Source organism: Ursus americanus, chromosome 11, assembly GCF_024610735.1.
Source record: "Ursus americanus isolate L20-20 chromosome 11, mUrsAme1.1.p, whole genome shotgun sequence".
NCBI classification, from domain to species: Eukaryota; Metazoa; Chordata; class Mammalia; order Carnivora; family Ursidae; genus Ursus; species Ursus americanus.
Window position 1 is genome coordinate 28,359,984 of NC_142137.1, and position 26,217 is coordinate 28,386,200.

Below are 26,217 nucleotides of genomic sequence, written 5' to 3' on the forward strand. Positions count from 1 at the left end.
AAGAGTATAAGACTATCTCCTAGTCATTCCACTGCCTGATTTCTCCAAGTTCCAACACAGCCCTCTGTAAGGGTCACATGGCTACAATCTGAGTCAACTGTGACTTGAATCCAGTGCTGTCTCTCATTTCTTATTTTATTTGCAAATTAAGAATGTAGGACCCTGGTCATGAGAGAGCTCTCTTGGGGTGAAGGGGCATTTGTGTGGTAAGTATCCCCAACTTGGACAGAGGGGAAGGGAACCCAGCCTCGGGCTACTTTAGAAAAACCCTGTAACCACAAAAACAAAATGGTAGTTACGTGAGGTGAAGGACATGTTATTGTGTAAACATTCACAATATATACATGTGTCAACCCATCACAGTGTACACAACGCATCACAACCTACACAATGTTATGTGTAGATTATATCTCAGCAAAGCTAGAAGGAAAATAAAGCGTGCCCTGACATGCTAATCTAGCTCAGTCTCTACTTCGTCTCACGTCCTGAGGTAACCAGCATCGTCCTGAGGTAACCAGCATCCTCCGGTACTCTCGGAGAGATGCAAACTGTTTGCTGGCTTTAGTGTTATTTTGTTAGTCATTTACCACCAGATGCATCAGAAAAGAAAAGAAAAACAGATCTGCAGATCATCTGAGAAAGGAAGCCTGCTAGGAGGCCCAGGAAGGACGGAAAGCCTACTCCTAATACCTGCCTTGCCTGCTTTCGAGACAAGGGTAGAACGATAAGGACAATAGGTTAAGCCTTGTTCACATTTTCAACCTGAGGTTATTTTGTTGACGAGCGACAGCACTGACCTGAGTCTGGTGGGCAGGAAGGAAGGGTGGGGGTCGCTGTGTGTGTACAGGTGCAGGGGGAGAACGAATACTGGCCAGGCACTGAGGTTCTGAGTCTCACCACTCTGTAAGACCCCGTGTTGCAGGCGATGGCCCATCTCAGTCGGGGGGGGGGAGGCAGGCTCTCAGAATTAGGGGCAGAAGGACGTGAAAGGGGGGCTTGTAACACCACTCTCAGCTTAGAACAAACAGGTCAGTTCAGTGGTTAGAGTTCATGCGTGTAAACTCACAGTAGTGGACGTGTGACAGAAAGCAGGAACAGAGCGTACGCAGGGCTGCAGCCCTGCCACGTGCGGTGTCCACAGAACCCTGTGCCAGCCCGCAGCGAGGGGTGCGAGGGCAGGGGGGAGGCGAGGCCACTGCCCTTGAGCATACCAGACCTGCCAGACTGCTCTTCAGCAGGGGCCCAGTGCCTTCTCTCCTTTCTTTTTTGGTCCTTAGAGGCATCAAGAAAAACCCCTACCCTCCCCCCTTTTTTTTAAATCATTTGTGGCTGGACTCTGTGTCAAAACCCTCAGCTAGGGAAGAAAATGTGTTGGCTTTTGGCCCCAGTCAGGATCTTCCTCAGACTGATGGAATTAGGTAGAGAATAACCGGCCTCTATATTAACACAAGCCTTACTCAAGAGCCCCATTCTCCAAAGGCCGACTCTCTGAGCGAGGTGACTGATGAGCAACAAGTCTAGATAGAATCTAATAAAGCGACAGTGACAAGCTCGCACATACTCTGGGTGTGGTCGCCGGGGAGTCCTTGGCGGTGCAAGTGACGTAAAATAGCCCATGAGAAAACAGGGTGCTGACAAAGGCTTTTAAAAACTTATGTCTTTTTTTTTTTTAAAGATTTATTTATTTATTCTAGAGGGGGGAGGGGCACAGGGAGAGGGAGAGAGAGAATCTTAAGCAGGCTTCGCAATGCAGGGCTCCATCCCACGACCCTGAGATCATGACCTGAGCCGAAACCAGACACTTAACCAACTGCACCACCCAGGTGCCCCTAAAAATTTATGTTTTAATTCATTTTTCAGTCTTTCCTTTTTCACCCTATTAAACAAATTTAAACAGATAAGTCAACCAAAACAGGGAGACAACTTCTCATACCTAAGAAGTCCTTTGTTAATAAAACTCAAATTTAGTTTATGTCCAAATTTGTCTTAGGAAATGACTGATACATAACAAAGAACATATGTGTATATGAACCCACCACTTGACTTAAGAGCCGGTCTTTACTGATCCCGTGGAATCTACTCTGTGCTGCTCCCTATTGCATTCCTCTGCCTTTCGGCCTCAAATCATGAAATTAAAACTGTTAACATTTGAACAGTCTGTACTGGCTTCACTTCTGTGTCCTCTGAAAGAAATTCATGCAGTTGTTAAGTACATCATCTAGGAACACATGTAGAAGTTAATTTTTTTCTTTGAACACATGCTAAGAAATGGCTTTGGAGGCTTTAAGATGGTGACAATGTTTACTGCTCTGAAACTCCACCAGATGGAGACATTTCATCATAAAAAAAATTAACAATACCCACCATCTCCCCACCTTCTCCTTTCTCTTTCCCTCACTCCACCTCCCAAACCCCACACCCAGGAAATGCTCCAAAATCGTAAAAAATTAAGAGCTTTTAGCAGAAGCTTATCTTTAATTGCAACCTTCATCAAGTTCTTTCTAATCAGTTTAAATTAAGAATGTCGTATCAATGTTGGGGAACATGGAAATGCCACCTGAGGCAGAAAGCCAATACATTTTGCTGGGGCTGGGACAAGCCCAGTCTTATTCAGATGATCTGGGATTAATCAAGTATGGCTGACCCTTGAACAACATGGGTTTGAACTGCATGGGTCCACTTATATGCAGATCTTTTCCAATAAAAACAGTACAGTAAATGTACTCTTTTCCTCAGGATTTTCTTAATAGCATTTTCTTTTCTGTAGCTCACTTTATTCTAAGAACACGGTATATATAATACATAAAAGAAATATGTGTTAATTGACTGTTTACCGCTAAGGCTTCCAGTCAACAGTAGACTACTAGAAGTTTTTGGAGAGTCAGGGTTATATGCAGATTTTTGACCACCAGATGTGGGGGGAGCTGGCACCCCAAACCTCCCATTGTTCAAGGGTCAACTACAATTTCCATTTCAAATCCAGCATTAATATCTCATTTTGATGTTGGCACCGAAATAGTTTAGCACAGATTAGACTCCAACCATCAGCTCATTCTAAAGTCATGTATCAGGAATTCATGATTTTCTAAGTGACTCCATAATCTCACAAGGGTTTTCAGTTACTCATGAGAAAGATAAAATCCTTTTCTTTTTTGAGGCCATCTCGGGTCACTTTTTCCATCAAAGGTGATCTGAGGTGACAAGGAAACAATGTAGTATGTAGTAAGCCTCACAGGTTGTGCCTAGACAGCCTGGTACAGACTCAAAACATCTATCAAAAAAAATCTTTTGAGCAAATAATAAATCATCTTTTTAATACATTAGAAGCCCAATTCACCCACAAATAAGACTCTTCAAATCATTCACCTTGATTTAGGAAAACAGAATCTTTACTATGCTACTTTTTACTTCTTGAATTATTGTGAGTAACATTATTAAAACTGCACTTTAAAAAAACCTGTTCTTACAGTTCAGATATTTCATTAATTTAGCGTTGGTGAGATTTTCTTTAACTGTTATCTTGCTTTGACTCAAATAGAGGATTTAAGGCTCTGATTTAGAATAACTTTCAAGTTTTTATAACAGCTTCCCCTATTCCTCTAATTTAAAGACTTATTAAAAGAGCCTGTTCTCAATCCCCGAAATTGCTCTTTGGGTTTGTTGGCTCCTAATACAGCCAGGAAGTGGCATTTGCACATAGAAGTCAGCCTGATCCGTTTTTATTATAAATGCTATATTCTTTCTCAATTTGGCTACTGCCATCTTACTGTCAGAGAGCATATCCATAACAATTTTATCCTGTGGTAGATGGGACTCTCTAACCCAGGATCTCTCCTTATCAAGATGAAAAGAACTTCAAAGCAGTCACTACTGGAGGCACTATTCCACTCTGTGTAACATGTTTATTATATTTTAAAGAGTGTTTTCAGGTGGTAAATCACTAGTCATGAAACTTGAAAATAGGGAATAAAATAGATGAATTTAAATAGTTTGTAAAATGGGTTCCAGTTGAATGATGTCCAAATGCACTGCCCTGAGCACTTGTAACAGGTCAGTGAAGAACCTTACTCATGCCGGGCAGCAGTGCCACTGGCTCTGGACATACGCACACACATGTACCGCACGGGTCCTGCTGCACTTGAAAACACAAAGACCAGCCCTGCCACCACCCGTTTCTGCCTCTGGATGGGGTAAGGAGTGGGAGGACACAGGCACTAGGAGGTGTGGCAGCTGCCCCAGGGAGAACAGAGCGCCATCCCCCTCCCCCCAGCAGAGGAGAGCCAGGGGCTGGGAGGGGCGGGGAAGGGGGGAAGGAGACGCCTGCCATCTGGTTCTCTATCATTGCTTTGTTTGTCCTTCATGATTTCCTCTTCCCTGTTATTACCCTTTACTTCAAGATACTGTATTTGTTGTAAAAAACCTTATTTTTTCCCCCATAACCCTGGAAAAGGACATTTAAATGGCTTGTAGGATGAGGAATTCCATTGGCAAAGTAGGAAGAACAGTAAATAAGGGAAAAAACCTTTGCAACGTTTTCTTCTAAGAGAACAAGGCCAGAGCCTTGAGGCCTGTAAACACTAAAGGCCACGCATGCAAATCATGAAACACAGATTGAGATAGACTGGATTTTCCTGGAATATTTCTCCAAAATTTCAACTGAATGCCACTGTCGATCCTATCCAGAATAACAAAGGAAGAAGTCATGAATTTGACTTTGGCAAGGACTGGCTTTGGAAGCGGCCTATGATCTGATGTGTAGATCCCCTTGCAGTGTGGACAAAACCCTTAGAGGAACAGCTGTGTGGTACTTCCTACTACTCCTTAGTTCTCACCTTTCAGAAGTTGGTTAAAAGTTCTAACCAACTTTGGGACTGCAAGAATATTGCACAGAATGGGGAGGGACAGTGGAGGGTACTTTGGAATTCAAAGTAGACTCCGAGGAGAAGCATTCATCTGACAATCTAACAATAAGGAATCATAAATCAGAAGAGATCAAAGCCAAATTCCCCTCTCCCCCACCTCCCAGCCAACCTTCCAAACTTTCATGTATCTAGAAAGGTTCAGTCCCTTCTGGGCTGGGAGGGGTGGTCCTCTGGGCCTTTCCGAGACCAAATGTGACACAACAGTCAGGATGCCATCCCCACACCTCACCCTTGGCTCTGCCACCTGCCAGTGCCTCTGTGCACCTGGGGCGCTCCCTAATTTGAGCCTCTGGCTCCTCATATGTCAAAGGACGACTGTGAGGCACATCGCAGACAACTGCTGTGAAGGATAAATGAGAACATTTGCAACTTGGTACATGGCTGGCACATAGGAGCCTTCAATAAATAGCAGCTGTTTACTATTTTAAAAAAATCTCTGTGGCTCTGACGGGGCTTGTAGGGGGCGGGTCATGTTCTTGATCTGGGTGCTGGTTGCACAGGCATGTTCAGTTTGTGCAAATACAGCCAACTGCACACTTTCAAAACATTGTGGAGAAACATGCATAGCAAAATTTACCATTTCAACCATTTCTAAGTGTAAAGTTGGGCAGCACTAAGCACATTCACATTGTTGTGCGACCACCACCACCACGCGCACTTCTGATATGTGCATATGTGTGGTTTTCTGCATATATTTAAATAGTTTAAAAAAAACCCACCCACACCCATTAATAATGATGATAATATTTAAAAAAAACCCAATGGCGCTACTATGCAGACACGGTCTTCTGAGGTCCACAAGAGTGACTGGCCTCTTGTGGGAGGAATCCAGCTCCTGTCCTTGAAAGGTGGTGTATTTTGAGAGTTGGGGGCGTCCCAGGAAGGGGTGGGCTTTCCAAGGAGGCAGGTTTCAGGCCTGAGGGAGTTCCCTGTTACAATGACCACTTCTCTTTGCTAGGACAGGGATGAGCTGGGGCGCTTCTCGCTCCCCTCGTTTGCTGCTCCTCTTTCTGGAGCTCTCAATAAAGCTGAAGAGCCAGGCTTTGACCGGTCCTTCTGCCACCACGGTTTGTTCTAGGAACAGAGTACAGAGCAAGTGGACCTGGAGGCATAGGAGAACTTTCTGGTGGGCCCCCAGCCTTGGGGTGGCATTCCTCCCCAATCCCTGGGGAGCGCTCACAAGGAAAACCTGAGGTAGGGCAGAGAAGGCCTGACTTGCTGATGGGGACATCACCATTTTCTTTCTTTTTTTTTTTTTTAAGTGGCTGGGGGGGGCGGTGGGAGGGCAGAGGGAAAGGGAGAATCTTAAGCAGGCTCCATGCCCAGCACAGAACCTGACATAGGGCTCCACCTTATGACCCTGAGATCATGACCTGAGCCAAAATCAAGAGTGGGATGTTTAATTGACTGAGCCACCCAGGCACCCCTCCCTTTTTTTTTTTTTTTTAAGTAAACTCTACACTCAATGTGGGGCTCCAACTCGCAGCCTCAAGACGAAGAGTCGCATGCTCTACTAGACTGAGCCAGCCAGAAGCCCCCACCACCGTTTTCTTTGAAGCCAGAAGTTTTTTGGCAGGCACACTGCCTTAACCTAATAGAGGCAATATTTAAAAACTACAGGGAAATATGTTTCCCTATATATGATGCCAAATATACCTATATTTGCTCTTCTTAATGGAGATATTAAATGTCGAATTTGATTCTATCCTTAGAATGAGTGATTCTTACCCTTGAAATGTCCCCATTGCCTGTTTAACTGTTGTTCCTACTGGTCACATTTAAAATGCACACATTGTAGTCATTCACAAGTGGGCGAAGTCACATCTCCTTCCATCTCACAAAGATTTCAGTCACTCGCGAATTTTCACTATGGGGAAACGCCTCCACAGGCTTCACCAATCAGAATATTTAGCAGTTTTGAAAACAGAAGGAACTTGTTGCCAGCTCTAAGTGAGGGCTCAGCTAGTACAACTTGCAAAATGCAAAACAACAACAACAAAAAACCCATCTTGAGGCAGAGAGAGGGTAATGTGGCTAGGCAAGCGTTGTGCCAATCATCTGAAAATGCAGATCTGCAGGGGGCAATTCTAGAACTTTTCCAACTTTAAACCAAAAGCATCCACTCTGCTACTGTGGTGTCCTCCCAAAGCTCCTGGGACACCAGTGCCATAAAACGCTGCCCTGGTTCATTGTCTCTTCACTTCCTAGGTTCAACTGCCACACATTAATGAACTTAGCAAGCGTTCCTCTAGCATTTCAGGCACCAAAAAGGCACAGGCTGGTAACACAAGTATTCTTTCTCAATCTGAAACACCTGCATACGTCCCCGTCCCTCTCCGAACTTACGAGCTGTTCAATATTTGGAATTTTTCTCCTTTGTGAAAACTCAGGTCATCTTCCGTCCGTGCTTCATAATCATAAAGGGCTACAAACAGGGTCACTCCTGACAAAACAAAATCAAAAGGGGAGAGATTATTACACAAGGGGAAATTAATTCCAAGAAATTACATCTTCACTAAAATCTCATTCTCAAAATCTACATCTAATCGGCACTGATAACATGGTGCGGTGATATAATTAATGTGTGAAACCAGAGCTGCAGGGCTGAAGTTACTCCCTGGTCTTTGTAGGGGAAGCATGGTTTGATCTGACTAAAACCTAGAGTGGGAGGTGCACTTCTCTGTGTACGCCTCTGAACGAGTCCTCGGGAAGAGACAGATATCAATGTCACGTCCACAACCAAGGGGCAGCAGTGGTGTTACAGGTCAGATCTGCGGAGGCCTGCAGCAATTAAAGCTACAAATTCTCCTCCTCTCAGGAGCCCACGTTAGGTTCAGGGTAAAACATACCACTCTTCCCGTGACCTAACAGTAATGGAGAACGTAACAGGAAATTCCTTCTGCAGCCTGGGACTTGGAAGACCCTCTCCGTAAATGTTCACCCCAATTAGAGGATGTCTTGCTCTTGGCATCTGCGGTTGCTCTGGGGACTCCCTTTCTCCTACCACAAATTTGCCTGTCCTTGCATTGATTTGTAGTACTTACTCCTCCTCGCACCCACCGTATGTCTTCTCATCTGGTGGACTCCCCACAGAGGCCTTCCTGCTTTCACAAGTCTGCTGTTAACAACAGAAAATCTCCAGCATCCCATTTGGCTTGGGACCTCCTTCTTATAGTAGGTAGAATTCTAATATAGTTCTCAATGATTCCCACCTCCTGGTATTAATGCTGTTGTGTAATCCCCCTCCCCCGAGTGTGGGCGAACCTAGTGACTTGCTTCTAACCAACAGGGCATGGCAAAGGTGATGGAATGTCTCATAAGTGATCAGGCTTCAAAAGATTGCGACTTCTGTCTTCCCAGCGGACTCTCTGTATTGCCACTTCGGCTTGAACACTTTGATGAAGCGAGCTGCCATGTTGGAAAGACACACGGCAAAGAACTGAGGGTGACCTCTGGCCAGCAGCTAATGAGGAACTGAGTCCTGCCAGCACCACACAAGTTTGGCAGCAGATCCTTCTCAGTTGGGCTGTGAGGTGACTGCAGCCCGGCCAACACACCTTGATTGCAGCTGGTGAGAGGTTCTGAAATAGGGGACCCAGTTAAGTCATTCCTGATTTCTGACCCCCAGGAGCTGTGAGATCATAAATACGTATCGTTTTAAAGCTGCTAAGTTTGCAGTAATATGTTATGCAGCAATTGTTAACTAATACATTCCATTTCTCTGCTGTCTGGCTCCTCATCTTGATCTCGGCACACTTCAAAGTGTCTGATGCGGCCTAAAGAATGCACACCATGGATTCCACTCTTTACCAAGCTACCATTTTGCTGTATCAGTGGTTCCGAGGGAGCAGATGGGCCTGTGCAACTATCCAAAAGACAGAGAAGGAGGTGGGTCTTGCTCTTCCAACCCATCCCTAGTGGGACTTCCTGTAGGAGAACTGGCATTCAGGAAGTCTGACCATGCAAAGCAGCAGGGCTCACTTGGCAACTTTAAATTTCTTTGAAAGGTTGGAGAGGAGACTGCCTTAAAACGAAGTGGAGGCCTGTAAGGTCATGCTTATTCTCACTGAACACTCTAGTAACAGATTCCTTTTGTTACATAATTTGAAAACAAACCCAAGCTCCACTGTGTGGAAGACAAGGCACATAAGGACGGTCACCTCCAATCTCCCACTCTCTCCCTGCAACGGGGCCGGCAAGTTCTCACTGGGTTTTTTATCTTCTAAGGATGGAGGGGGGAGTCAAAGGAGGTCACAGGGGCACACAGACACTGTTCTGGGCCTTAAAGCACTAAAAGCAGTGGTGGGGAGACAGACATGCACATGTAACAAAGCCAGATAATACAAGGCACAGAGATCTGCCAATATTTGGGAGTATTATGTTTCAACTTCCAAATTTTAAAAGGGACCAGGTGGCCTCTTATACTAAGATTATCACTGACTACAGTATAGACTCCCATGTTCAAGGCAAGTATCCCTTTCTAGTGACTTTATGAATGATACCTGCAGACACAGGGATTCATATCCAGCATTTGTGAATGAATGAACAAGGTCAATGTCCACGTCAGCAGAATTCAGTCTGGTTGGCAAAGAACTCAGCAGGCACAGCAAGTGTGTGCTGGAGCATTTTTGGCTCTTTTTTCCCCTCCTGCATCCTCAGAGACAGACTTCCATAGTATGCCTCTTTCCTTCCTCCCTCCATTCCAGGTGCCTTCCAGCAAGGTAGGAAAGATTAGCAAGTGTACTAACATTCATTCCCTCATGCGAGGTCTACTTTAAAGAGAAAACTGGATCCACTACAACACAATGGTACAATGCCCAAAGCTCTGGGTCAGGTCCCCTGGATAGAACTACACTGCCTTGTTGCATGCCAACTCCCCAGGTAAAAAGGCACAGTGGGTCCTTATGTAAGACATCTGCTCCCAGATGAGCCAAGAGCATAATGGCTCTTTGTATATTTCTTTAAACTTTTCTAATAAACAAAATGCTTTTGGAACAAATAATGTCAAATATCTAGTTACCATGATTCACATGCTGGGAGATGATTTGGAAGGCTAAGGATGCATGAGATAACTTACAAATATTTTGCAAAACATATGTCTGAGAATGTATGCCAGATATTTTACGAAGTATTAGCTAAGTCAGCAAATGTACATGGCAGTAAAACAGAGCCTCGTGGTGCAAAAGAGAAGGAAACTTAAAGAAAAAAAATGGGAAGGATTCCTTAAGGATACATAAGATTTGATTTTAAAATACATGAGATACATGCGTGATACACCTGAGGGTTGATGAACTCCATCATATGGAAGATGACGGGAAGATCAGAAAGAGAATCAGTGAAGATGAATGGCCAAAAAGGGATCCTGCCAAATGTCCCCACTGGCTGGGAGGTGACAGGCAGGCTGACGATTAGCAAGATGAGGGACGAGGTGCTACCCCCTGCAAAGCGGCTCTTAACTGGGGGATGGGAGGAAAGTGCGCTGATGTCTAGAGAGCTCAAAACAGACATTCTCAGATCCAGTCCTGGAGCTTCTGATTCAAAAGATCTGGGATAGGACTCAGGGTTTTGGAAAAGCTGCTAGTTATTCTGAGTCAGCCAGCCAAGGCTGAGACCACTGATTGGCCTGGAGCCCTTAGCAGAAGCTGTATCTCTGAACCCATGCAGAACCTCACAGAGCAGCAACTTGGGGTCACCTTGTACCATGGTAGCCAGCATTGCATTTGTCCACCAAGCCCTGTTTTGTTTTTGTTTTTTTTAATAGCTCTTCTTCTGGCAGCGGCTAGACGGAGGCTGATGAAAAACTTAACGTTAAATCCTTAGTCAAAGGGAGCTGACTTGAACACAAATGTTCAATTGACAAAAGAATGAAGAGCAGCCTAATTCTTACCCGTTCCTCCCCTGGTACGCAAGGTCCCGGTATGAGATGAAGAGTTCACACCTCCAAAGACAGTGAGTCCTTGGCCTCCGGCTGCGTGGAAGTTGTTGTAGTTTGGGATGGAGGTCACGCCGAAGCTGGGGTAGTGCTGCGGAGTGGGGTCTGTGCCATAGCGGTACCCGGAGCTCTGGTTCAGGCTGCCATCCCTCTCCTCCGTCAGTTTTGTTGCTTCTTTATCCTTACATTGCACACAGCCCATTATCTAAATTCCTGTGGAAAACAAAAGGGAGACACTTTTGGATGCTCCTTAGTTGCTGGATTAAAGGGGAATCATTTATAAGGCTCGCCCTTGGCTATTTCAGGCCTAAAAGGGACATGAGGAAAAGCAGTGGCTAGGTTGATGGTTAGAAGCAATCTCATGGCCCTTAACTTGACAATCACATTTGTTCCCCATGTTCTCTGGGTGACAGGAGCCACACAGAGTATGGTTACCGGCAGCAATGCCCTCAAATGAGGTCTGCACCCCTTAAAATCCTCGAACATTACACATCTGCTTAAAGATAGCCCAATAATACTTATGCTTTTCTTTAGTCATCTAAAAGAATAATGTATGCTCTAGAAAGTGAGTCCATGTGATATTAGAATAAAAACCTTCATTATGGCAAAAAAAAAAAAAAAAAATCTAAGCAAGAGGGTAGAGGAATGCTAGAAAAGCCAGAATACAGTCCCTGCACAGCTCACCATACTTCTTTTCTCACGGGTACCATTCTTTAGGCACACACCTGGTAAATCTTAAGCAGTAAGATGGTGATAAGTATCAAAATTAAAAAATAGTTGCTGGATGAAAAGTAAAATTAGGGACACCTGGATGGCTCAGTTGGTTAAGCGTCTAACTCTTGCTTTTGGATCAGGTCATGATCTCAGGGTTGTGAGATCGAGCCCCACTTTGAACTCTGGGCTGGGCGTGGAGACTGTTTAAATTCTCTGTCGCACTCTCCCTCTGCCTCCCAAATAAAATAAAATAAAATAATAAAATAAAATAGGCAGAAACTAAGAGGTCTGGGTATATTTTCAGGATGTCATGATAGCCTACAGTAACAAAATCATTTTCAGCTGCTAATTAACTTTCCAAATTTCCATTAGCTTTTGACATCTTTCAAAAATATTAAAAAAAAAAATCAATCTCATGTTCTGGAGTTAGTGGTAGATTAAAAACTCAGGTCATTGTCACCCCACCCTCTTCCAACCTACTTCTCCTGTGCTTATCTTAGAAATGCCACCATCAATGACTGACTTGCTCGAGTCAGAATCCTGAGAAGCAAACTTATTTGCTTCCTTTTTACTTCTCACTCTCCTCATCTCACACTCTACTATCCAAACACGCCAAACTTCTCAGTTCTTAAAGGTTCAATTGTTTCTGCTTTCCTTTAGGCCTTGGAATGTGGCCTTGAACATTCTTTGTTCTGAGGGCAACATATCCTTCATGTTCCAGGTATGACACTGCTTCTTCCGGAAAGCCTTCTCTGATCCCTGTACCCGCCTTCCAAGGCTGGGGTGATGCCCTTTCTAAGTGCTCCCATGGCGTCTTGATTTCTCCCATCATGGCACCTATTGCACCATATTAAAACACGGTTTGTCCACTTATCTCATTGCCCAGTGGACTGGGGGTTCCAGGAAAACAGGGCCCTGTCCACTTTTGTCATGGCTATAATGCCATTGCCTCGCACACAGCAGGTGCTCAATAAACAGCAATCAAATGAGTGAAGATTCTCTAGCCCAGTATGTTTCTCTTTCACCCTTTCTCTCTGTATCCAAGACCAACCCTTCTCTCAGAGACTTATATTAGAGTTGACTGCATTTTTTAATCTATTGGTATGTGTGAGAAATAAAGAGGATTCAGAAATACAAGGTGAAGTCGGTTAAATGATCATACTTCGGACTGTAAAGCCCTGTCGGGTTGATGGGGCTAGACAGAACATGCAATAGATGCCCCTTCCAAAACTCTGAAAAGTGGCCCATATGGAACCAAAGGATCAAATAAGAAACACATGACATCATGTGTAATTACATGTGTTCACTGGGGAGGGCAAAGCTGGTACAGGAATGGAAGGGACTTGCAGTAGTGAGGAAGAATGAAGAACTAGTTTTTCTTAGTATCTTGCAATCCGAAGTGGGGAATGCCACATCAGACACAGAGACTCTGGAGGGGGAGCACTGCCTTTCTGGGGAAAGGGGACATGAAAGAAGCATCAGACTGTTCTAACGTCCTCTTACATTACACATTTCAATAAATACTTATGGAATTCAATGTCAGTTCCTGAGAATGGAAATATCTGGAAATGAGCCGCCTACTGCTTGAGCTGAGATCACCCAATCTGGAACACATTTATGTGTAAATCATTCAAGATTAATTTACAGTATACTGGGTCCAACACACTCTCTAACTTATGGTAGATGAATGCCATTTTAACAAATTTCCAATAGGAAATGCAAACTACGTCCAAGGCATGATTTATTGAAGGAATTTCATCATTTGTTGTTGCTATTGCTTCCTAAGATTGATAAATATCTGGCTCACTTTATATTAACTCCTTCATGGCAGAAAGTTGCTTTGAGCTCCCACAAAGGCCAGACAGAAGACAGGTCTTGTCCTAGGTGCTTTTTTCAGGGATTTCACTGATATACTGTAATTTGAAGATGTGAGATCTGAATCACAGTCTCACGTCATTTACGCAGGCGATTCTCGGCTGGGGTTGACTTTATTCCTCTCACCCCCATAAGGGACATAATAGGCAATGTCTGGAGACAGTTTAGGTTGCTACGTCTCAGGGATAAGAGGTACTACCGGTACCCAGTCGGTAGAGGCCAAGGATGCTACTAAACATTGTACAACGTAGGACGGCCTCCAACAGCAAAGAATTAACTGGCCCCAAATGTTAATAGCATCAAGGTTGAGAAATCCTGATTTATAGAGGAGAAAGAATTTATATCTATGTCTTCAAAACAGTATATAACAGTTGTTTCTCTTATGTCTGTGATCAACATGCAATTCACAATGCCTTTCTTAGGAGAACAGGCAGGCTGGGTAGAAGGACACGATTTTAAAAATTGATATGAAATGCTGATTCTTCCCTAGAGGCTTGTTCCTTGAGATAGAGAAAAGACTCTAAATCAATGAGAACTCTCATTACAAACTACTCTTTCAACTCCAACAAAACAAAACAAAACAGACACATCAGAAACCCACTGAAAACAGGACCTTATATCTTATCAAACTAAGAAAAAACTCAACTTTCACAATCCACCAAGAAAAAGTATTACCACTGGAATGAACAACTAACACCGTATATATAACTATGAAATAATGAAAGGAAACAAACAGTAAGCTCCTTGAAGGCAGGGATTATTGTTTGGTTTTGTTTCAGTATCACATCCCGAGGGTCTAGAACAGTGCCGCACGCTATGGCAGCTCAATAAATATTTGTTAAACGGTTACAGTGCAAAAACGCAAAACTCAGTCAAAATCATTTTGGAGAAAACAGTTCTCTTTTGTAGAAGGGACAGCTCTGCTACCACTTCACACATTTGCAGTTTAGAGTAAGAACTGTTTCTGCACAGGTCTTGTTTACTCTCTTCCCTTCGTTGACAAACATAAGCCGAAATAAATCAGTCAATGCAGGCTCAAGACATCACAAGTTAATCACGGTGAGAATATCTATGTAAGAACTTGTGGTTTTCTTCCTCCCACTTGGGGTGGTCAGACTAACCATTTCCTGAGAGAAGAGTCAGAAGCCGCTCTGTGAGCTGTACCCAACATGACTTCAGGCTCCTTGCCATGAGACAAACTTCTGAGCATTCGAGTTAAAATAAAAACATCCTTTATTAAATACAGTTCTGCAGTGTGGCACTTATGGCCAATGCTGTAGGTCCATTAGGAACATATAATGTACTAACATACTTGCCCAAGATCTGTGGGGCACTGGGAAACACTGAATAATGTCATTCCGAAAGTGGGACCTTGGAATTACTCTGACGATAAAGCCTACACCAGGAACTCTTGGCCATTCTTCTCTCCATGTTGCTGTGCTTAGAGAAACTGCTGGACAAGCACTTTGACCAATAAGATCCTGTGACTGCGGTCCACGTGTTTGGATTATAGCCACGAAGACCCCCTATTCTTCAATCCTTTGGCAAAACCAAAGAGCTCTCTTTCTATTATGCAAGGAAAACCTGATTTACATAAGATTTCCTTAGCCCTGTGGATCCTGATGTGCCAACAGTGTTAAGCAACTCAGGGAAGAGTTGTCAGAGAGAGAATCTGAGGACTGCCACACCCTGTTCCTGTGAGCATGGCAGACATCATCAACTGATCACAGCACCGTCTGCGGCTATGCCTTGTGCGGCCTTGGAATTCGTCTTCACATAAGCCCTTGGGCGATCCACTGAAGCGAGACATAAAAGATGGAATCTCTTCCCTACTCTGGGCCTAGGCTGCTTTGATCCAGAATGAGTCTGGCTGAACGTACATTCCCTCCAGGGATGCCACAGACTACGGCCGGCTGCAAGGTGCACATTAAACACAGATACAACAGATAAGCTCACATTTCCCTGTACGCCACTCAGTAAAGCAACACCCGTACACTCGGGTTATAACACTGCAGGACTTCCGAGAAGAGTTCAGAGAGCCAGGTACCAAAAAGGGGAAAAGGCCACTGGCAGTCTTCTGCAAAGGAAATTACCTTCTCTTGAGACACATAAACTTGCAGGCAGAGGAGGGATGGCAGGAGGAAGGAAGGTGAAAGTGACAACAAATAATTTTAACTTCAGCAGTGTGAGCACTTTTGTCTCAGAAACCAACCTAGGTGGGTGTGGAGAAGTGAGGCCCTGAGGCTTAAGTTGCCATCCTTGCTGCTGACAGCGCAGACTTGGAAGAGTGACAGGTCGAGCCACGCTGGCCTGCACTCTGATGTGGCATGTTTCCTGCTGGTACCATTCACCATCCCTTTAGCTGGTTTCCACTTTACCTGGGTGAAAATCATAATAAGAATAAAGGAACGAGGAAGGGAACCTAGAAACCAAACACAAGCAACTGAGATGGGGACAGTTGAAAAAGAATTTAAAGCTGAATTGTGGATGGACTGCATGGTCTCATACACTTCTCCGGGAACATGGCAAGAACTGGTAGTTTAACGAGCAACCACCCTTTTCTGGTCAACAGTAGTAACACGAGGCAAGAGGGTGAGATGTGGCAGAAACACATCAGAAATGACTTGACTTCTGGGTAGAACAGCCATGACAGTGGGTTCTTGATCCTTGTCAGACTGGAAACACCGACAAGAATCAACCTGAGGTATCTGCTACATTCCCCATCAAGAAAACAAGTCCCTTGAAAGTCTAGGGAAGGCTTGCTTTAGTTTTCACCACGTAAATGCTGGAAGCAAGACGTTCAGCAACAGAAGAGTGTCACGTTGGTAGCAATAGCAACTGGGACATAGAACCTGTCACCCAAATTTCCCAGCACTTTCAATCCTTTATGATGGGGTTTTCCTCTTTGTAGGACATTGGGTCCTGACACCCCACAAGACAGTAGTGGTGGTGCTGTCCTCTGGGGATACCCAGGACAGAAGGGCCAGTGCTGCCCGGGGAGGTTGGAGAGAAAGCAGGACCATTTGGACCGTCTTGGAAGCACAGACACTCCCAAAGGTCCCAAGGCAGGGAAAAGCTCACAGCTGGGATGGGATGTTGGGTGTGTAAATACTCGAGGCCCGAACCACAGTACTGGTATGAGGTCCAGCCAGTAGTCCCAGACTGGCTATAAAAAAAGAATACACAGGACTCTGCTTCTTTGCTGCCAAACAGAAGGAAGGACTGAAAGTCTGTGCCTTGCTGAAAAGTGGCATGGTCGACATAATTCCAAGATATGCCCCAGATTCCTGCCCTTGGTGTTATAAACCCCATACCATCCCTAGGACTCATGACTGATGGGATGATCACTCCCTCCATTAGGCTATTTTATTTGGCATGGTTGACTTTAACAAAGAGAAATTATCCCAGGTGGACTTGACCTCACCAGCTGAGCCCTTGAAAAGGACCGGGCATTCCAGGGGAGGGATGTTCTCCACTGCTGGCTTGGCAGATAGAGAGGGCTATATGGCCAGAAGTGTGGGTGGCCTTTAGGAACTGAGCATAGCCCCCAGCTGGCAGAAAGCAAAGAAATGGGGACCTCCATCCTACAACCACAAGGACCTGAAGTGGGCCAAGAACCTGAATATGGATTCTTCCCTGGTCAAGGCTTCAGATGAGAATGCTGTTGGCCAACGCAGCCTTGGGAGCAGAGAGGTCAGCCCCACCATGCCCAGATGCTCAGAACTGTGAGCTCAGAAACAGGGGCTGTTGAAGCTGCTACGTTTGTAGTCATTTGTTACACAGGAGGAGACAACGAATACCTCTTTTCGTGGAATGGGCACCGCTGAGGTGAAGGCTCCAATCTTGGTAGCGATGAGGAGTATTAGACGAGGGCTCACTACAAGCTGGGCGCTATGCTATGTACTGGAACGTCCTATGTCACTCGATTCTCAGGACAGTCCTCAGACAGAAGTGGTATGCTTTCCCCTCATTTGACAAGAGAGGAGCAGGGAGGTTTGAGACTTTGTGCACAGCTCCGTCAGGGGTGGAGATGGGATGTGAAGCCAGACAGACTGATTCCATGGCTGGCACATGGAGCCTGTAGACATTGGACTCCTGGCCAGTACACACAGGGGTGTGGGTGTGTGGCCGGAGGAGGGGGCGAGGGGCCTGTGGGGTGGCTCCCTGTTCCCCAGAGCCCTGCTTCATGTGCATGACCAATGGGGGCCCTGACATTGGGGGCTGGGCCTCACTCCCAGACCTGCACACCCTGCCCCAAGACTGTGGGCTCTGTAAGGGGGCTGGAACCACGCCAGGCGTGGTGAGTCGCCGGCTTCCTTCATGTAGTGTAGGGTGTAACGAGCGTCTGAGCCTATGACACTGCAGCTCCCCTTAGTCTCCTGGCATTTCCTAGACGTGGTGAATGTCGCATAGCCACCACAAAGGAGGGCTTCCTTGGGATAAGCGAGCTTGCCTACTGCATTTAAAACACGATTTGCTTCACAGGCAAAACTGTGGAACATATTTACTGTATAAGCTGAGCATAAGCAATGCCTCCTCCGAGCACAAAATAACAGATTTCTACTCTTGGTGGAGTCCCATGAGGGAGAGCAACCCCCCCGCCCTGCAAGCAATAAAATGTCACATCTTTGAGGTGAAAAGACTGATGCAGACACAGGAACATATATAGTGCAGACGCTAGCCACATGCAATAGCGAGAGAACGGAGCCTATTTAAGAACCAAGTCAAAGCTTTGCTTTGGAAATAACAAGAGGTGCTGTTGGATGATCATTTGTGCGTGACTCTGCAAGGGCCTCTGGAGGGTGAGGAGGAAGGATCTTGCTCTGTACCGCACAGCAAAGGAACTGAACTCATAGAAATTACTCCCACAAATGTCACACCACTTTAAGAAAAAAACCACATTCCTGGCACCTAGAAGATTTTTTGGCTCTCCCCACCCCTGGTTTGTCTTGTCAAATGACCCCTCACGCCAAGAAGCAGTGGCTCACTCCCTGCGGCATGTTCTCCCTTCCCTTCTCTAAAACCTTCCATTCCCCAATGCCCGGGGAGTCAAAAGTACTTAATAAAAAAAGAAATGGAAGCATTAGACCCCGATGGTGAGATTTAACACTGCAGTCTACGAAGAGCTGGAACCATCCCCAAACCCAAATGGCCAAATGAGGTTTTAACACCAAACCGTGGAAAGGCTCCAAAAGGAGGGAAGAACATTTTCTTACACTCACTTCACTTCGGATCTCAGGGTTAAGACAAGAGGGAAATGGTGATAAAAAATAAGGATATGTTTTAACTATCTATGCCAAAGGGTTCAGAAAGAATTAGAGCACAGATTATAAAGTTTTTCAGGCTTCTCCTACCCCTTTTAGGAGTAAAAAAAAGTTCCTTTGTGGTTACTAGTTTAAACTTTTATCTTATTTTTATTGATATATAATTCACATACCACAAAATTCATCCTCTTAAAGCATACAGTTCAGTAGTTTAAAATATATTTTTAATACATATACATACTACATATATATAAATACAGTATGTATATGTAATACATATATTTAACATACAAAGGAACCATTGTCACTATCTAATCCTAGGACATTTTCATTACCTCCAGAAGGAACCTGTATTCATTCAGCAGTTACTCTTCATTCCCTTCTCAGCCTCACCCCTGACAACCAGTGGTTTTATGTCTTTATGGATTTGCCTATTTGGACATTTCATATGAATGCAATCACAGGACATGTGGCCTTTTGTGACTGGCTTCTTTCACTTGGCACATGGTTTTCAAGGTTCATTCATTTTGTAGCATGAATCAGTACTTCATTACTTTTTATGGCTGAAAATATTCCGTTGTACGGATTCACCACTTGGTTACCAATCATCAGTTGATCGACATTTGGACTGTTGCCACTTCCTGGCTGTATGAATAATGAGGCTATGAACGTTCACGCATACGCTTTTGTGTGGACATATGCTTTCAATTCTCTTGGCTTCATATTTTAATATGTAAGGAATTTATATAGATTAAAAAAACCCTAAGATTAGGTAAATGGGAAAGCTTGTTAATTGGCAATTCAAAGAAAGGAAAAAGGACTTGTGCAACTTATGGGAAAATGTTACCTTCAGTAGTAATCAAAGAAACACAATGTAGATTTATGAGAGACTTTCACCTCTCAATTAACAAAATTTCAAAAGGAAGTCTGCCCAATACTGACAGAGGTCCCCTGAAATACCTACTTTCATATACTGCTGATAGAAGACCAGGAATTAGTATATAATCTTTTCATAAACCAATTTGACAATATTATATATTTAAAAAAACCCTTAAAAATGGGCCTGTTCTTTGTGAATCTGTACTAAAAAGACATTTTTTGAAAAATGACACATGAAGAGGTCCTATGATATGTTATAATTTGAAAGTTAGAAAACTTGCTAATTGTTTAATGAGAAGATGATGGCCAAGTAAATGGTAAGGTATGCCCATCACGTAAAGTAAAACAGAAATTAAAACTTATGTTTAAAGAAAATTATCAGTAATGCAGAAAAGTGCTCATATTATATTCAGAAGGATCACATAATTGTGACTATATGACAAATGCCTAAAAAACTGTTTGGAAGGAAGGAAACCAAGTTGTTTGCTGGTGGTGTGTGAGGGAATAACACTATGGGTGACTGTTGTTTCTTCTGTTTTTTTTCCTTCAGATTTTCTATACTGAGAAAGCACAATTTTTATAAGAATAAATCATTTTTTTAAATAGGAAAGATCCCTTTAGTTTTATCAGTTACGAGATTTAATTTGAATATAAATTTTGTCAGTTACTGATTTAATTTGTATTAAAGTATATAACCACACATTGATGAAGTATGCTTTGTGAACTGAAAAATTAAGAGAAGGAAAGAGAGTAACTGATTCTGAAAATTGAGAGGGAGGAAGAGTGACTGATTCTAAACTCTGTTAAGAAGCAACCTCTCCTCCTGGCAGGTTGGAAAGGTAAAAGGTACTGAAGGACAGAGAGATTTTTCCTTTTATTCTTTTTAATTAATTTATTTGAGAGAAAGAGAGAGAGAATCCTCAGGCAGACTCCCCACTGAGTGTGGAGCCTGATGCCGGGCCTGATCCCAGGACCCTGAGATCATGACCTCAGCCGAAATAAAGAGTTGGCTGCTTAAGTGACTGAGCCACCCAGGTACCCCTAGGGCAGAGGGTTTCTGGGTGAGTCTTTATAACATCTGTGCTGGGAAAGTGGGCAGTGAGAGAGCAGTGCTGGGAGGGGTGGTGAAAGTACCCAGATGGGTGGCCACAAAAATCTAATTAAGGGCACAGAATAAGCAAGGCCATAGCACACAACCAACTCAGAGGACCATGTAGGTGGCAAGTGGCAGAATGTGGGATACCAGAACCAAAAGCTGGGTGGCTGGATTAGTGGGTTCTTGAGAACCTTCAGGTCCCAAACTCCTAGGTACCTGGGGAAACGCAATAAAATCAGAATGATGAGACTCTGAACAATGCTGGAATATAACCGAGGAGTTCTGGTTATTAAGGTATCTGCAAGATCTCTCGGTGAGCGAGGGCCTGAAGACCACACACACTGGCATGGCTCTAAGGACGAGGGGAGAATGAAGCAAAACACTTTTGTTCTTTGGATGCTTGCTGTTGATGGAGACAAGGGGACTTGCTCAGGGCACCAGGAAGAAAAATTCTATGCTTTTTTCTCACTTTTCCTCTTGTTGCCCTCAGCCTTTCCTGTTCGGACATTCAGCCTGGCATTTTGATGATTTGACTTTTGACTTTGCCTAGAATTCCCCAGTCCTTAGAATCTGGCGCATTCCAAGCAGGGCACAGATAGTAACCGACACTGGTTTATGCAACCTGAAATTTTTCAGAAACATAAAAGATTCAACAAAGATACTTCTTCCTAATGTTGATATTTGGTCAAACATCTTTCTACTCTCCTTGGCCCTGTTATATAAAAAAACCAGAGGAAAACAAAAATAAAAATGTAGGCTTCCTTTCATGAACTGGCAAAAGGAAACAGGAGAGTCAGTGTCACATGTGGGCCACAGTGGTAGAGACCGGCTTTCTGGGCTGAACTGGCCGAGGGCCCAAGGGTCGGGGTGTCACCTGGCGGAGCCACAAGAAAGCACGTTAGCAGCGAGCAGCTGTGTGAACAGCGTCATCAGTGCCCCCGGCCCGCCAGCGCTGAGGCAGTTCACTCTCCAAGGCCAAACAAAAACCCTCGCTGCCAATCTCTCTGGTCTCCGCGGAGGTTCCTTGCCCGATGATTCTCCAAATGGGGCCTCATCCTTTCAGAAAACAGTGAATTCTTTTTCCCTTTAATTCATCAGTTCCAGTCAACAAGATCTACTCCTTTAAAGAAACAGAATGGACTCTGAATAAGGAAATTTTACTTTTCTTCTTTTTGCCCTCGAGCTCATGTTCGTGTTCGTGTCCCCACGAGACCCCCTTTCTGCTAATGACTTATCCGGTTATGAAGTCAGAGCACATCAAAATCTACCACCCTGAGAATTTGGCTGTGAAGCCACCTGCATTGTGTTTTTGGCACTGAGGCAGATGTCTTTTCTTTGAAGACTGACGTGAAGCCCTGTCCCCCCTCCCCTGGATCTTTATGTTGGCACTTTCTCAAGTTGCAAGGAATCAGCAACACTCTGGGCCACAACTTATGCTTCCCTTGCAGTGGTTTCGAATTTCAAAGCTTCTCAGCAGCTGTTCTGGTGTGAGTGCTGATAAAGTAGGCCTTCAGAAAACACGCCCCCTAACTCCATGGCCTTTACTGGGACAAGGAACAACAGGGACAGTGATGACGGGAACAAAGGAAACACAGAGGCCGGGGGACTCTGTCCAGCCTCCTGCTACCACTTCCGCGCCTGCCGAGAGTGACGACCATCTCGGCCTTCCCTGGAGCTGACCTTTCTTACCCCAGCGAGCCCAGGTCGGCTGACTATGTGCTGGTTGCCAGGGACGCTTTCACAAGAGGTCCGCACTCATGAATGCAAGCTGAGCACCCACAGAGACCTGGGGAGACTGATGACGGGAGAGAGTAAGGAAGAGGAAGAGGACGTGGGGCCCACTGAAGGCAGTCAGTGATGCTTTCCCCAGCGACACATAAAAACGGGATCTGGAGTGACGCACGGTGTGTGGGAAGAGCACGTGTGGCTAGACCACTCGTCGATGACCTACTTGGCACCAGACAGAATTCCTGTCAGGTTTCTGTTAACAAATCTAAAAAGGAAAGATGTGGTTTATATACCAGCATACATTTTGTAAACACCGTCACTTATAAAATTTACAGTAAAGCAATTCAATAGTGACTTTTCACTTGGCATGCGAATGCGGCACAGTGTGATTTTTAGAGTGTTGTTTTGCCCAGTAATTGAACTTGGGGTTTATCTCCTTAAAGAAGACAGCACAGCAGATTGTCCCCTTGCAGATTCTGGTATCAGATAGGGCTGTCCTTGGCCTAAGGGGCAAGGGACACACAGCCTTGCAACCTTGAGGCCCAAATCCATATCACTGAGAATGGGTAGCTGGAGGATGAGGTGAAGCGTGGGGCAGCCTGCTCCCTGTGCCACCAGACCCACCCCCCTCCTCCATGGCAAGGCCTACGGCTATGCACCTGAAGACTCCACTTTCAGACTCCCTTGCAGCTAGGTGTGGCCATGTCTGATTCTGGCCAACCAGTTGAGAATGGACATGATATATCCAGCCCCTGTGTCTTTAAAAGAGAGTGGGTTGCTCTCCATCCTCCTTCCCACTTCCTGTGGGCTGGATGGTGGATGTGGTGCTGGGGAATTGGCTTCAGCCAGGCAGAGGATGGCAACCCAACAGGGACAGAGAGTGGGTTGCTCTCCATCCTCCTTCCCACTTCCTGTGGGCTGGATGGTGGATGTGGTGCTGGGGAATTGGCTTCAGCCAGGCAGAGGATGGCAACCCAACAGGGACAGGCAGAACTGCAGGACAGAGGAACCCAGGCCCTAGATAGTCTTGTGGAGCATGGTTGCTTATCTGCCTTAGAGCTGGGTACTCTGACCCAGCACGAGACAGGCATGAATGTCTATCTTGTGGGAGCTGGTGGATTTCTGTGGAGAAGAGTGAGTGGGGTCTCTTTGTTGTAACGGGCAGCCTATATTCTACCATAAGAAGGAAGGAAATCTAATGTAGAGGTCAAAGGTGGCTCTACTGGTCACTTATTTGGTTTTTAACCCATAGCCTCTAGAACAAATAAGAGCTTCTGACCTCCTTTGATACTGACAGTTAAACTTGTATTAAGGCAGGTTAGTAGGATAACAACAATAACAAGTTGTAACAATAGCTACCATTTATTGAGAACTTATTTTGTGCTTGACACTTCACATTTGGTATTTCATTTAATCTTCAGAACAACCTCAAAAGGGTATTCCACAGTTAAGGAATCTTGGGCTCACAGAATTTAAGTTAACTTGTCTGGGGTTACCCAGTCAGTGGGACTTGGACCCATGTCTAATGCAATCACATCCTCTTCCTACTCCCCCATGTTTCCTTTTGAGAAGCATGCTCTGTTCCTAGCCATTTTCTTCATACTTTTTGAAAAGAACAAAGAATAAGAGATTTAATGGTGTGACAGGAGCTGGGCATTGCTATGTCCTACCATTATTTCATTTTTTGCAGTAGGGCTGAAAGTGCTCTTTAAGTGTTCTTCTCTTTACAGTGATCCAGCTTAGGACTGGCTTCTAAGTCTCCAGGACATTTCAGCCCTAGGTACCGGGCTCCTGGACTGGAGAAGGTCTGGGAGCAGTGGCATGGCCTGGGACAAGGCTGGGAGTTGCCATGTGGTCCAGACATGTCACTTGACACTGTGGAGTCCGGTTTCCTTTTTGGTCAAGCAATGGGCCTCAACAAGGAGCTCTAAGGATACCAAGCCTAACACTCCTGAAGGAGCCCAGAGCCCTCCTGTACTCACTCAAGCAGAACTGAATCTACAAATAGGCCCAGAGGTCTCCACTCTCCACAGCCCTAGATGCTGTTATCAATCATGAGGACCTACGGAGTAACGTGACCAAGTAGTCAGGTTTGGCTGTGAATGCTCAGATATCCCTCTGCCATGGCCAGAGTGCGGACCATGCATATTATGAGAGTTTTAATGATGGGGCACAAGCTAGGCATTGCTATGCCCTAGCTTTTTATTTTTTGCACTATGGCTTACAATGTTCTTTCTTACTGTGGTTTTCAGAAGACCCAACTATGCCCTCCACTTCTCTTGGCTGCTGAAGTGAAGGACAACTTATGATAGGACACAACCAGCTCAGGTACTGGAGACCTACTGTGGTCTTGACCCACCTCCCGCTCCCCACAGGAGGCTCCAATTCTCTCTGAGTCTTTCCTAGAATTGCTAGGTATAGCTGTTCTCTGGAATTGCTGGAGATGAGGAAGTTACACAGAAAACAATAATAAGAACAAAGAACCCTCCTCCCCAAACAAAAGTTACTCAGAAATCACCATAGTAACAAATCACCAGTTTTCAACAATTTCATTTTCCTTGCATTCTTATCTCTCTTTTTCTTTACATCAAGCCCTACCTCTAGCCTCTATTCAGTACACATATTTTGCTCCTCTCTATGTGACAGGCATTGTGCAAAGGGTTGGGGATATGGAGTCAAATATACAAGGCCCTGCCTGCAAGGAGCTTATATGTACATAGCAGGGAGACTGTCAAATCTGGATTTGGGTTGGAGAGGGAGGACAGAGGGACCTGAATTCACCCAGGCCAGCCACTGTGAGGTACCTGACCCAGGTGAGGAAGGGGTGGGAGTACATGAGAGCACAGGCATGTAGTAGGGTATGGTTGCATGGGGCCTACTGGATTTGTTCCTGTGTCTACAGAGTGCTGAAACATGTGCCAGGCATCTTGCAAGGCTCTCAGAGGGAAAAAAAGCCAGGCTCCTGCTCAAAAGGAGCTTATGGTTTAATGGAACAGATATATGCAGCTGGGAAGGCGGCTGGAGACGAAGCCAGATCATAAACAGCTACGTGTTCATTTTACTGAGCACCCACTGCAGTGCCTGACGCTGGTGCTAGGTATGATAAGCGAACGATCTCCTCTGATCCATCAACAGCATCAACGGCTTTGTGAACTGGGTACTATTATCACTGGCTGCATGTTACAGGTGGGGGAATGAGTGTAGGGAGGGCAAGTTACTTGACTAAAGCCCCACAGCTAGGTTGAGCTGGATCTTAACCCACAAATGGCTGAATCTAAGACATTATCTTAACCATGTGCTAACAGGCTAAAGTATTTGCACATTATCTAGCTGGTACTTACTAAGTATTAAGTGGGACTGGGTCTCGACAGACACAGACTGAAATGGGGTAGGGAGAGGAGAAGCATAGGGGAGCCAGACAGTGAAGCCAATTGTGGGAAGAGACTGCACACAGGTGGACGGAGGCATCCGAGTAAGATGTGACTTCTTCAGCTAGACAAACAACTCCATCCATTCTAGCTGCCTGTCTATGCCTAATTCATACCTCAGAATTCCCATCCCCAACTGTGGCAACACTGTAGCTTTTGTTGCAAGTGAGAATACAGATCTAAAACCATATTGGGGCAGAGGCAGGTTACTATGGGACGATGTAAGTTACATTTTCGGAGAGCCCTGTCACAAAAAGAAGCCCAGAATCTTTTGGGGTCGGTAGGAGTGAGAGACGTGCAGCTGTGTAGATGGTTGCCTAAACATGACAAAGACAGACAACAATGGAGATAGATACACATCTGCAATGCACGACATCTG

General features: G+C 44.9%; 1 protein-coding gene across 5 annotated transcripts in view; it reads right to left on the reverse strand.

Moving 5' to 3' along the window:
• The window catches only part of FYN (FYN proto-oncogene, Src family tyrosine kinase), a 205,966-nt gene that overhangs the window by 44,858 nt on the left and 134,891 nt on the right, over positions 1-26,217 (reverse strand). For all 5 annotated transcript variants that reach the window (XM_045798497.2, XM_087865402.1, XM_087865401.1 and 2 more), the window contains 2 exons: positions 10,810-11,067; positions 7,269-7,365 (listed from right to left, as the gene is read on the reverse strand). In XM_045798497.2, coding sequence (XP_045654453.1) covers positions 7,269-7,365; positions 10,810-11,056 — 344 coding nt within the window. In that variant the 5' untranslated portion in view covers positions 11,057-11,067. The remainder of the gene's footprint in view (positions 1-7,268; positions 7,366-10,809; positions 11,068-26,217) is intronic.